Raw genomic sequence first — 12,868 nt, forward strand, 5'->3', positions numbered from 1 at the left:
GATCGACCAATAGCTTGATAAAATCTTGCCAAGTCATTTAAGTGAGCAGGCACCGTGGGTGAAGATGCTCCAGAGACTACATGTGGAGTAGGTATTGGCATTGGGCTTGGCACATAGGAAGCAATTGGGTTCCACGTCGGGTACGATGTTGTGCCATGTGGTGGTCCAAACTTCATATGTCTGGCCCTAGGCATAGCAGACGTCGGATGTGACATGCTAATGCTAGCCGGTATAGTCCCATGGAAATAAGAACTTGGGTGTTGTGGTTGTGGAGCATAGGTAGTTGAAACAATGGGAGGGGTAGGGACTACATGAGTGCGATGAGCCATAGGTGCATACGATTGGTACGCACTTGTAGGTACTGTTGTAGGCATTGAGCTACCATGTAGTGGTGCTTTACTAACAAATGAGGTCCATGGTGTGTTTCTCGGCATGCCCATCATTGGGGTAGGCATGGTAGCCATGGTGTCATCAAGGGAAAGATGAGCTAAACTTGGAAAGGTAAAGCTATCACTTGTGGGCTCAGATTGCACCAAGACCCCTGGCGAAACAACATATGGAGGATCCATCGGACTTACCGAGGGAGTCTCCATTTGCGATAAGGTCAGTTGTTTAGCCTTTCCTATATCCAAGAATCTCATGAGACCCATTGAAGGCATGTTGATCCCCTTATTCTGTCTCTCTAACTCAATGACCCTATGAATGACCTCACAAACTCTTTGTTGTTGATCCTCCACATTAGTAGCACCAATTGTGGATTGTAGGACATATAACCAACCCACGTGATAGGTGTGACCTGTGTATAGGTCGGTTAGAGTTTCCGTTTATAGTTCGTATTCCCAGTTCTCATTTAAGAACGCTCCATCTAGCGGTTTCTAAGTCAGGAGCATTCGATTGCTCTCCTAGCAAGAATATTGACATAGGGGATTTCTCTTTTAACTCTCTTCGTTGCTCTGCCTTGCATAAACTCTCAACTTTCTTTTCCCTAGCCGCAATGACATATCGCTCAACCTCTTGCACTTCGGCAAGGCTTCTACCATCAGGTAATATAACCTCAGAGGGGAATAGTTCTGAAGAGTCAGGGGGTGCAGTGAATGGGGTATTCACGTGCACATTCTTTAAGGGCATAGGGTCTACGTTGGTCATGAATGGAGAATTTACTTCCCCACCCCCCTCATTTACATCATTAGCTCCATGTTCGGAGCGAGTGGCTCTACTAAAGGTTTCCATCAAGCGTCTAAGCACGCTCGGCCCGGACCGCGGGCCCATGGCATGCATGTCTTGGCTTGAGCTATCCGGATTAGGCATTGGGAAACCCTCCATGACGTCATAGTCAGAGGAAGAGTCACTAGCCGCTATGTTCGGGTCTTGGTTTGTACTACCTTGGGTCCCCGCCGAGAGCCATGAACCTAAGGTAGGTGGATATTGAGAACTCGCGTAAATCCAAATTCTCTCTAGTTGCTCCGTCTCTAGCACACATCCAGAGCACAAATGCATGTGCCTTTGGCACCCTACAAGCGTCGGTGAATAACCTCGAGGTTAACCGCTTACTTTTTTAGGCGTCTGTTTTCACTCGTTTTTTATGTTTTTTAATGATCCGTTTTTTTATTAAGTGTGTGATAACTCAAAACAAGCGTATCACTTAGAGGATCGCGGTGTGCTTTACAACACAATGTTCGGTCACCTGAAGCTACGTTGGTCCTCAAAAAAATCGATTTTTAGTTACCTGTGAAACTAAAATACGTAATTTTAAAGGGCGACTAAGGCCTGAGCCTGAGCATGAGCATGAGCTTGGGCTTGGGTCTGGGAGATATTCCTGATCCCATGGTTATTTATGGGGGGAGTATTGAATGTTTGTAAAGTGTTGTCGTTACTCATTTCCTGGACCTAGATGGTTATTTATGGAGGGAGTATTGGAATAGTATGAGCAGTGGTTACTCTCAAAACCTCCAAGCGACGCAGGCTATGGTCTGGGGAGCATTTGGTTGTAAAAGGCCTCTATATCTCATGGCCTGAACCTCTTTAGGTTATTTGCGGGAGGAGTGATGAGGGAGTCGTTGGACAGCTCATAGCTCAAATCAGGATGATTATTTGTAGGGAGAGTGTTCATCACCGACTATATGTTTCTGTGTCATATATGTATATATATATATGTGTGTGTGTGTGTGCGCGCGCGCGCACGCGCGCATTGGTGTTACATTGTGATGTGCCAACCACTGAATATTCCTAATTGTGTGAGATTTCTTGGGTATGTAATCTTAGTGCATCAAGGCACTCGTTACATATCAGCGCGATCTGGGTGTAATGGCTAATTTTGCTACAACAGAATATCAAGATCTCCGATATGGAATGAGAAAACTGAATGACCCTCGGAATTGACCCTTGGAATGACCCTTTTATATTTTTGAGCTAACTTCAATTGTTATGCAAATATAATGTAATCACGGTAATCGATCCAATGGGTTAGGGCTCCCCGAGTCTAACTAGCAAAAGCAGAAGAAGAAGGTCTTTACCAACTTACAGATCCTCGTCGAGTGGCCAATTATTAAAGAAGGGTTAGGATTAAAATCCTAATTTCTAGCTAACTTTTGGAACCCCATCCAATGGGGTCTAAATTCAAAGACACACACACACAAATGACCCGACGTAACAAGATGATGACGTGGCAATGTTGTACGAATCTTCTGCAAACCACGTTGACATGCTGACATGGCTATGTAGGAACGCCCAAAAATTGCGCTGACATGCTAACGTGGCAGTGTAGGAACGCCTGAAAATTGCGTTGACTGCTAATTGCTGACATGGCAATTGTACAAGTTTCTGTATTTTATGTTGGCAACTGCCTAGCGCCAATTTTTGGACCATATGCTTTTAAGTTTGATGCTTTTCATGTAAATTGTTTTAGATGACCTAGTGGCCTTTAAATATGAACTGTGGGCTCTCTCTGGCATTCTCCCATGTACAGATGCAATGCACAACCACGGGTGATGTACGAATTTGAAGCAATATAGAGAAATATCGAAAGGGTCGCGAGGGTTTTGGGTCACTGCTCTTTTGGGGTAGAACTCCACCACTTCATGTTTCATGTGCCGTGTTTCTCTTTCAATTTAGTTGTTTTGAAGAGTCTAAGAAGCGTCTAACGTGTCCTTCCGTTACAACCACTTCGACCAATGAACATTCACAGGCAGAGGCAGCTCTTGATCTCAACTTTCAACCTGTGGAGATTCATATTTCAACTTGTCATGAAGCAAGCACTTCCGGGATTTGATATGCCATTGTGGACTTAAGTCTCACCCCCTCTCTAGTTAAGCTTTACCTCTTAATCACTTGCTATGTTGAGCCCTTGAAGCATGTACTTATCTACTTGTATTTTGCCATAACGCCATCAATGTTTTATTGGCATATTTTGCTATTATGAGTCATGTTTCTTGCCTTTTTTGGTGCAATTCAATGGTCAAAGTTGTAGCTCAAACAAATTGAAAAAAGATTTATTTTTTTTCTTTTGCCGTTCCAAGCCCCAAGCCCATTCCCTAACTTTTGCCATCCCCCCCCCCCCCGCCCCGTACGACCAGTAGATTGATCCGTCTGTTGGTCCTGTTTGAATTGTTTCCCTCACTTTTGGCACCTGAGGTTGCAAAAAGCATGGGTGTCAACTGTGCAGTGGCAAATTATCCCAATTTCCACATTGTACCCTTTTGCATTCCACTCCTTGCAAGAAAAAACTAGCCATCTGGAATTCTTTTCGTTACTTTTGGTAGAGCCTTTTTGGGTGGAAACACTTCGTCAAATTTCAGGTCGTTGAGGTTTGCATCAAGCTATTCATACAAGTAGGAAGCAAATATGTTACTAACACAAATGAATGCAGCACCATCTTGTTCATTAAACTGTGCTATATTGGCAAGTGCCAACCTTCCTAGCTGCAAGTTTCCCCATTTCTGGCAAGCACCTACAATTGTATGCCACACTGTAGAATCAGCAACCCATTGCATCTCCCTTACTATTGCTATTGCCTTTTCTAGACAGCCTGCACGACCATACAAGTCAATCATGCAGTTGTAGTGTTCTATAGTGGGGAGGGTACCAATTTCTGAGCTCATGGACTCGAAGAATACATGGCCTTTTTCTAATAGACCTCTCTGACTGCAAGTACTGAGAAGAGTTGTGAATGTGACAAGATCTGGCTCTATACCTTCATCTACCATTTGATCAAATGTATCGAAAACATTTTCTGGCTTTCCAAGTAAGCTGTATCCTGCAATCAAAGAGTTCCACAGCACGACATTCTGGACAGGCAACTCATTAAACACCCCTTGTGCTTCCGCAAGCATGCCCAAATTGGCATACAAATCTAACAATGCAGAGCCGACAGCTATATGCTCCTCCATCAAACCCTGTTTAACAATTTCTGCATGTAGCTCTTGGCCTTTCTTTGCAGCTCCTACACTGCAACAGACTCTCAAAATGCAAAGGAAAGTCACAGAGTTTGGAGATACACCCTCCTGCTGCATCTGCTGGAAACAGTTAAGAGCCTCATGAGGATACATGTGTCGAACATATCCAGAAATAAGTGCACTCCATGAAATGACGTCACGAGGTAAGAGACTGTCAAAAACTGCCTGTGCTTCCGCTAGCAAGCCACATTTGGCGTACATATCTATTAAAGCATTTGCCACCACGGTATTCTTGTCTAGCAAACCTTCTTTTACAACTTCAGCATGCATTTTCTGGCCTTCCTCTGCAGCTCCTGCACAGCCACATGCCTTTAACATGCAAACGTATGTGATTGCATCTGGAAGGAAGCCCCCAGCCTGCATCTGTTCAAAACACCTCATAGCTGTGTCGCCATGCCCATGTTGAGCATACCCAGCAATAAGAACATTCCAAGAGATTGTGTCACAACTTGGAAGCTCATTAAACACTTCTTGTGCATCTTCAAGGAGGCCACACTTGGCATACATGTCTATCAATGCATTTACAACGGCACAATTTTTCATCAGAGAGGCCTCCTTGGCAATCTTAGCATGCATAAAGCGTCCCTTGCTTGCTATTCCTAAGCTTCCGCAAGCTTTCAAAGCACACGTGAAAGTGGCTGCATCTGGTGACAAGCCTTCAAGCTGCATCTGATCAAAACACCTAAGCGCGTCCTCATGATGACCGTGTTGGATGTATCCTGAGATAAGTGCATTCCAAGAAGCTGCACTTTGAACTGGCTGCTCACATAACACATCCTCTGCCTTTTGGAAAAGGCCACAAGTTGCATACATGTCTACCAATGCAGTACCCAATCTGACATTATTTAGCAACAAGCCCTCCTCCATGATTGTAAATTGAATTTCTTCGGCTTTCGCAATAGCCCCTATGCTACCACAGGCCTTCAAGGTGCACAAAAATGTTATTGCATTAGGAGAAATGCCAGAACTCTGCATTGTGTCAAAATACTTCAACGCTTCTCCAGCCTGTGCATGTTGCACATGCCCTGCAATTATTGTGTTCCAAGAGACTACATCCCGGAGAGGAAGTTTATCAAACACTTCTCGAGCCTTCTCGACCAGGCCACATTTCACGTACATATCCACCACAGAATTAGCAACAAAAAGATTATGCTCCAACAACCCCTCGTCTACAACCTGAGTATGTAGTTCTTGTCCTTTATCCACTAATCTCAAGGTGCCACACACTTTGAAGATACACGAAAAAGTGATCGCGTCTGGGACAACACCCACCTGTTGCATTTGCTCAAAGCATTCCAATGCTTTCTCAGCATACCCATGCTGGACATATCCTGCAATTAGTGCATTCCATGACTTTATATCTTGGGCCTGAAGCTCATTAAACAATACATGCGCTCTTGTGAGTGCACCACACTTGGCATACATATTAATTAGGGTGATGTGGATAAGCCTGCTCTGATCAAAAAGACCAGTCTTCACAATGTTTGCATGTGCATTGCTGCCCCTGTTCAGGTCCTTTTGATTTGAACATGACCGGAGTAAGGTGAAAAAAGTATCCTCTGAGATTTCACAACACTTGCTGTAATCAAACGGTGACACATGGATCACATTCTCCTGGTCCGAGCAAACGATCTTTTTCAATGGGGGCAGCATCAACAGCTGTCCTGTCTCCGTCTGCGTCGCATGGCAACAAATTGTCTCTGCACACAATTTTCCATCGTTTCGTTGTAGCGATGGCCGCGGATCATCTAATTCATCTCCTCTTAGCTCTTTCTGAAACCGGCATGTCTTGTTCTGGTTTGTGTTCCACAAGATCCTTATGGGCGGGGGGCTCTGAGGTTGTAGGGATGCGTAGAGCAAGTTCGTAGACTCCAACGCCAGTGAAAGACTAATGAGAAAGGCAGTGCACAGATTCTACCTGCCACGTCTCTCGCACAGGCGTCAGAACCACGTACGATCGGATAGATAGGGAGTTCGTTCGCGGGGCCTCAGGACTATATACACATGCACATTTAAGAAGCTCGTGGATGGGATGGACGGCGCGGAATTGGGGAGAGACGATCGGGATTGTCCGCTCGGCGGGGCCGGGCTCGGAGGTAAACCTGGGCGACGAATGGCGGGACAACGTGGCACCGGGCGGGTGATGTGGCCTCAAGACGGGGGTGAGATGGTGACGGAAATCCACGTCGGCATTAATTATGACCGGGGGGGGGGAAATCCGACGGGATCCCCGCCATGATTTTGAAGTGGGGTGTGTCACCTCATCTCACCTCAAGCAATGAGGGGAGCCTGTTGGTCGTCCGTGGCGTCGCCCGGGTTGCTTTCACTTTGCACCTCGTAGTACAGCTTGCAAGATCAGCGTTCAACATTGCCATCTCTGTTTTGGGGTTTGAGGGGGTGTTTCAGGGCATCGCGTAGGTCTGTCCAGGGGGTTTCAAGGGCATCGCGGGCAAGGGGGAGCTCTGTCTAGGATTGCGCAAAGATGGCGGGCAAGGCGAAGAAGGGAGGGAGGAAGGGAATGAGGGGCGCCTACTCTACACCTCCGCCAAAGAAGTTTGTTGGAAGGGTTGGGGGGGGGGAGCCAAAAAGCCGCCTGCAATGAGAGCCACGTGGTCGAGGGCGGGCCCAACATCGGCTGAGGAGGTCAAAGAGGTGGGGGGGGAGCTCCTTCTTGCAGTGTCTCAGCCCGATGTTGTTCCGGAGCCTTCGCCGGTCAAGACTGCTGCTGTGACCGGGGAAAGGAAGAAGAAAGCAGGGAAAGGACCAAACAATGACGATGTTCCTCCATTGGCGGTTGTAGAACTGGAGCCATGCAAGCCTGCTGCTACTGTGACCAAGGAAGTGAAGAAGGGGGCTTTAAAGGCCCAATAGCCAGAACAAGTAAGATAGTTCCCAGGTTTACCTGTGAATGTCCGGGTTTATCTGTGGACGTTTGGGTTTACTTGTTCCAACGTGTGCAGGGTTTGAAGATTGCAATGCCTCAGGGCCAAGATGCTCCTCTGTCGGCGGATGTATCTCCAGAGGCGTGCCAAGGTGTTGCTTCAAAGAAAGCTCCAAAGGCCCCAAAGGAGATCCAACGCACAAAACAAGTAGGACTCTTTCTGTAGATGCCCGGGTTTATCTGTCATTGCCCGAAGATTTGTGTGGTTTAAGGGAAATTTGTGCCTGCTGTTAAATGTTCACATGTGCAGGGTTTGAAGAGGGCAACGCCTTTGAAGATTGATGCTCCTCTGTCGACGGATGTACCTCGAGAGCCGTGCCAAGGTGTTGCTTCAAAGAAGGCTCCAAAGGCCCCAAAGATTGCAACGCCTTTGAAGATTGCAATGCCACCGGGCCAAGATGCTCCTTTGTCGGTGGATTTACCTCGAGAGCAAGGCCAAGGCTCTGTTTTGAAGAAGGCCCCAAAGGTCCCAAAGGAGGCCCAACCAACAAAACATGTAAGATTTGTGCAGGGTCAAGATGCTCCTCTATCATCGGATGTACCTCAGGAGCCATGCCAAGATGCTAGTTTGAAGAAGGCCCCGGCCCCAAAGGCCCCAAAGGAGATCCCACCAACAAAACAGGTAGGAGAAATGCCTGGGTTTATCTGTCAGTGCCCGAGTATCGCTAGCTGTTAAGTGCTCCTAGGTGTTTAAAATGTGCAGGGTTTGAATCTGGTTAAAGGATCAGGCGCGTTGAAGGCCCAAAAAAGCGGCCAGTCAAAGGAGGTGAGCGGCACAGCGGGCACCCGACCAGGGCCTCCAAAGGCTCCTAAGGCTCCAAAGGAGGACCAACAAACTAAACACGTAGGACTGTGCGCGGGTCTGTCAGTGCTCGAGTATTGTGCAATTTTTTTGAAAATTGTGTCGACTGTAAGGTGTTCACGGGTGTCAATGTGTGCAGGATATGATTGTGCTTGAAGGATCAAGTCCCTTGAAGGTTCAAAAGAGTGGTCAAGCAAAGAAGTTGAGTGGCACAGCAGGCTCCGAGCCACCCAAGACACAGGTATGCAACAAACGACCCTAGGCAGACTATTGCAATGAAAGTGTGCCTTGCAAGTGTTTTTGGTCCTTGCACCCGGGTTTATGTCTGAGTGCTTTGTCATAGGTGAACAAGAGAAAGGCCAAGGCCGATGTGAAAGAGAAAGAAGGTACGGCGGTCCCCGAGCAACAAAATGTGAAGAGGTTGAAGAGGATGAAAGAGGTGGAAGTCCGTGAGGCCATCGAGCGGAAACTTGTTGTTGATGAGGTAACCCACTCAAGTGTTGTGCAAGAAGCCAATGAATTGTTTTTTTTAATCTTATGGTTTTCCTCTTCTTTGATAAAATGGTTAGGTCAAGGTGAAAGGGCACACGGGCAAGGGGCAGTTGGAGAAGGTGCCGGAGGTTAAGATTGCTCTAAAGAGGGATGGTGTGAAGAATAAGGCTAAAAAGCATGTGGAGAAGGGGCAAGAGGATGAAGGGCCGGCAGATAAGGCTCTTGCTCTTGTCGGCTCTTCAAAGCGGCCAAAGCTTCAAGTAAAGAGAGCAAAACAATCAGGGCAAACCTACAACCCGGATGCCTTCGATGAGATGGAAAGGCCATTCATACTCATTCTTCAGGATTATTGGATGATCCGCATGTGCTTGCGTTTCTCAACAAACAATGCTTGGGCAATAGACTCCACGTTCAAACAAATGTTTTTGGGATGCCACTATATGCACCCGTATTGCCAAATCAAAATGGAATTGGTTTACCCTTGTGGTTTATGTTGTGCACACATGATGTAGGAACATCTCAAGAAAGCATTGCTTTGCAAGTGACACTAAGGCTTGTGTTCCACAGAATGAACAACATTTGCCCTCAAGCATTGGTGATTGACAAGTGTATGACTTCATTATTGGCCATCAATAAAGTTGTTCATGCTGATCAATCTTGTTGGGAGGTGGACAAAGATGGGACAACTCAACAAGTTGCATGTACTGTCTTGCTATGTTGGTTCCATACCAACAAAGCATGGGTGGAGCACTTGCTTCCACATGTTTGTAATATGGTTTTGTATATGTGTACGTGGGTTTATCTGCGTGTCAGAGGTTTATCTGTTAGTGCTTGGGTTTATCTGTTAGTGCCTAGGTTTATTTGGTAATGCCTGGGTTTTTTTGGTAGTGCCTAGGTTTATCTGTCAATGCCTAGATTTATGTTGGTTGGTGCTTGGGTTTATCTGTCAGTGCCTTGGCTTTTCTGTGTGTGAGAGCTTATCTGTGTGTGCCTGGGCTGATATGGGTGAACTATAGATTATCTCGTATATGTTTCTTGATATGCCTGCCCACTTTTTTTGCAGGCTCCCAAGGAGATGCGTGAAACCCTATATGCATCAATGGAAAATCTAATGCAATGTGGTAGAGAGGACAACTTCAAGTCTCGGTATGCCCAACTGTTGATAGAATTTGAAGGCCACCCTACTGATAAGCCCATACAAACCTATGATTATCCCAGCAAGGAGACATTCAGGGCTTTATTTACCTTCAGATCGGAGCTGATATGCCATCATTTGAATTTCCTTTGGTATCATGAAGAATCTATGTGACACTTGCTCTATCGGCAATGCCATATTGAAGTGGAATAGCTCCTTGGAGACACTCATCTTTGCGACATAGCGACATGTTCCAACGTCAAACAAATCTTCCATGTATCATTTCCTCACAGTAGGATGCACCGGCAAGTGATAAAGATCCTCACGTGATCCCGGCACATGACCTTTGTGCCCAACATGAACCCTTATCCTTACACTTTCCTTTATATCATAGACGCGTTGAATGACGATAGTAAACGGGCATCCACACTTCTTTGATGTGCGCAGTCTTCGATGATCATGGCCCTTTCTTCGTGCCTCCCCATTGCGATGACACACAAGTTGAATGAAGCCCCTCGATGACGATGATTGCCGCTCTACCAATCTAGCCTTGTGCTTGATGGCAATAGCGTTGATCACATTTTGAATATCATCCATCGGCGCTGTATGTTCCTCAACACCACCTTCATCCTTGCCGGGACTCTTTTGTCTGTCTTGTAAACCCGGGCAATTTTTTGTGGAAGTGGTGTCATGGCTCTCCAATTCCCCCAACCCGGGCAACGATGCGCAAACACACAAGTCCAAAAACTCCTTCACATAAGCAAGTGGGATTCCATGCTGTCTAATACTTGTGCACCATGTACATGCAATGGATGCCATCGTTGCCCGCAAGCATAAATGGTCATTTGAGTGGCATGCGGAAACAATGCTTTCCCAATCTTCTATACATGCAATCAACTTTCCATTCCCAATAACAAGACGCGAAGATCCACCTTGGTCAACCATTACGTGGAGTGAATCCCTCATTCTTGCCCATTTTTTCAAGTCTAGCACACCTCGCTTGTCATGGGCTTTGAGAGCACTTATGGTAATCGTTTGGCCACTTTCAATCGAAGCTATCATAAGCCCGTATGTTTGTCTATCAAACGCAAAGTACCTAGTTGATGCAAAAGCAAATGCATCCAAACACCCACTTTGATGCTCTTCAAAGAACTTTCCACGTCATCCATATCACTTGAGTTTCCATCTGAAGCGCCAACCACCCCCCCTCGGACTCGTTCCAAGCACCATCAAGCTCCCCGAAGCTCTCATTGCCTTGTAGCTGCAAAAGCAACCCATTCAAATCCCACCCCCAAGGCCCCCCAACCGCTGCCCCTCCACTGGCGGAGGCGTGCATCTTCATCAACACAAAACACCCGCCTGCGCCCCCTGTTCAAAAGCTCGGGTTTACCCCCACCCCTACACCTGCTCTGTTGCACAACCTTCCCCAATTCAAATATGAAATTGGCCCGCCACCCCGCCACCCCACCTTGCCTGAAGCAATCCCTTTCAACGCCCTAACTGACAATCATTGTCCGCGCACGGAAAGTCGCCCCGGCCACCCACCTGCCCCTTTATCCATGTGGCACCTCGTCGCATGAGGCCACGTCACCCGCCCGGTGCCACGTCGTCCCGCCATTCGTCGCACGGGTTTACCTCCTACCCCGAGCCCGGCCCCGCCACACGGACGATCCAGATCGTCTCGCCGACCGCGCCCCAGTTCCGCGCCATCGATCCCATGAACGAGATTCTTAAATGTGCATGTGTATATAGTCCTGAGGTTCACGGGGAGAACATACAGTTACACGTTCCCAGATCTTGTCTATCGACAGATTGTTGGTATCAAGAATATCATTGAGCAAGTAATTTCTGCAGGTGAAGTCATTTCTGACAGTTCCCTTATGCATACTGTCCTTCATGCTTTGCCAGCTTTTTACCAAGCATGAGGTTTTGTCGACGGATGAAACCTACCATCGTGACACCATAGTCAAAGACAATCAAGAACAAAAGATAGATCTCCTTAGCCACCTTGTTGATGTCTTTGGGTCTTCTAACATTACTATTCCCTTATGTTCTATTACATATATGACTGTATGGACTGCTAGCTCCTTGTAAAAGCCAAATATTTTTAGTCCTTCAGTCCCCATGGCAAGACAAATTTGCATGGGTTGGCATCTTTCTTATTTTTGTTATTATATAAATCCCACATAATGTAGGAATTGCTATAAAAAAGGATGATATTGTAATGCTTTCAATAAAACAAAGTTCTCTTTATATTTAAAACATGTGTTTACTTCAACAGTTTTGCAATTCAAAAAGCTCGCCTTTGAAAAACTACGAACAAAAGCAAAACATGATGTATGTGTAAATGAATCTAAGAAATTCGAAAAAAGGAGAAGATTCTACTCAAGATGCCATTTTTTAAATGAAAGGTTGGCAAAGGAACAGCGACATATGGGCTGCCAAGTGGCAAGGTAGGCTATGGGGGAGAGAATTCATGATGAGATGGTGCTGGAGATAGTAACATTTGGCGCTCTCTCTCTCTCTCTCTCTCTCTCTCTCTCTCACACACACACACACACACACACACACACACACACACACACACACACATTGCAGTAGTCATGTAGGTGGCGAGAGTTGCACTTTTGCTTCATCTGCTACTACATGGATGCCACTCTCTCTCTCTCTCTCTCTCTCTCTCTCTGTGTGTGTGTGTGTGTGTGTGTGTGTGTGTGTAGCGGGATGAGCAGCTAAGGTTCACGGGCAAGCATAGGTGCTTGATGCAATTATGCATTGAGGTAGCTCTCTAACGTGCATGTGCCTGTGATGCAAACATGAGCTTTCTCACATTGTTAGCCCACCAGCCTTGTTAGTGCAGGTAGTGGGCATTGCGCACCTGTGTGCACAGGGTCTTGGCTAGGCAATGATGTGGATTTTATTTTTTTGGAGGGGACGCCCGAGAATTTTGGGGGGGGGGGGGGGGGGGGGGGGGGGGGACTGTTGCATGTTTTCTCACAATAAAGCATACTTCATTTGGTTTAGAAATGTACATATGACAAGTGCAT

General features: G+C 46.5%; 1 protein-coding gene and 2 pseudogenes across 1 annotated transcript; 1 reads left to right on the plus strand and 2 right to left on the minus strand.

Annotated features, from left to right (window-relative positions):
• Nucleotides 1-3,714: 3,714 nt before the first annotated feature.
• Nucleotides 3,715-6,455, minus strand: LOC147450229 (pentatricopeptide repeat-containing protein At4g13650-like). Its single transcript, XM_086519510.1, has one exon. The coding sequence runs from the start codon at nt 6,102-6,104 to the stop codon at nt 3,816-3,818; it is 2,289 nt and encodes a 762-aa protein (XP_086375636.1). The 5' UTR covers nt 6,105-6,455; the 3' UTR covers nt 3,715-3,815.
• Nucleotides 6,456-6,933: 478 nt separating this feature from the next.
• On the plus strand, nt 6,934-9,995 carry LOC147450230 (uncharacterized; annotated as a pseudogene).
• Nucleotides 9,996-10,143: 148 nt separating this feature from the next.
• LOC147450231 (uncharacterized) lies at nt 10,144-11,157 on the minus strand (annotated as a pseudogene).
• Nucleotides 11,158-12,868: the final 1,711 nt, after the last annotated feature.

Source organism: Adiantum capillus-veneris, chromosome 9 (assembly GCF_014529385.1).
Source record: "Adiantum capillus-veneris isolate H3 chromosome 9, ASM1452938v2, whole genome shotgun sequence".
NCBI classification, from domain to species: Eukaryota; Viridiplantae; Streptophyta; class Polypodiopsida; order Polypodiales; family Pteridaceae; genus Adiantum; species Adiantum capillus-veneris.

Coding starts and splice junctions, on each gene's coding strand:
- LOC147450229 (XM_086519510.1), bottom strand. CDS start 6,104: ATGCTGCCCCCATTGAAAAAGATCGTTTGCTCGGACCAGGAGAATGTG.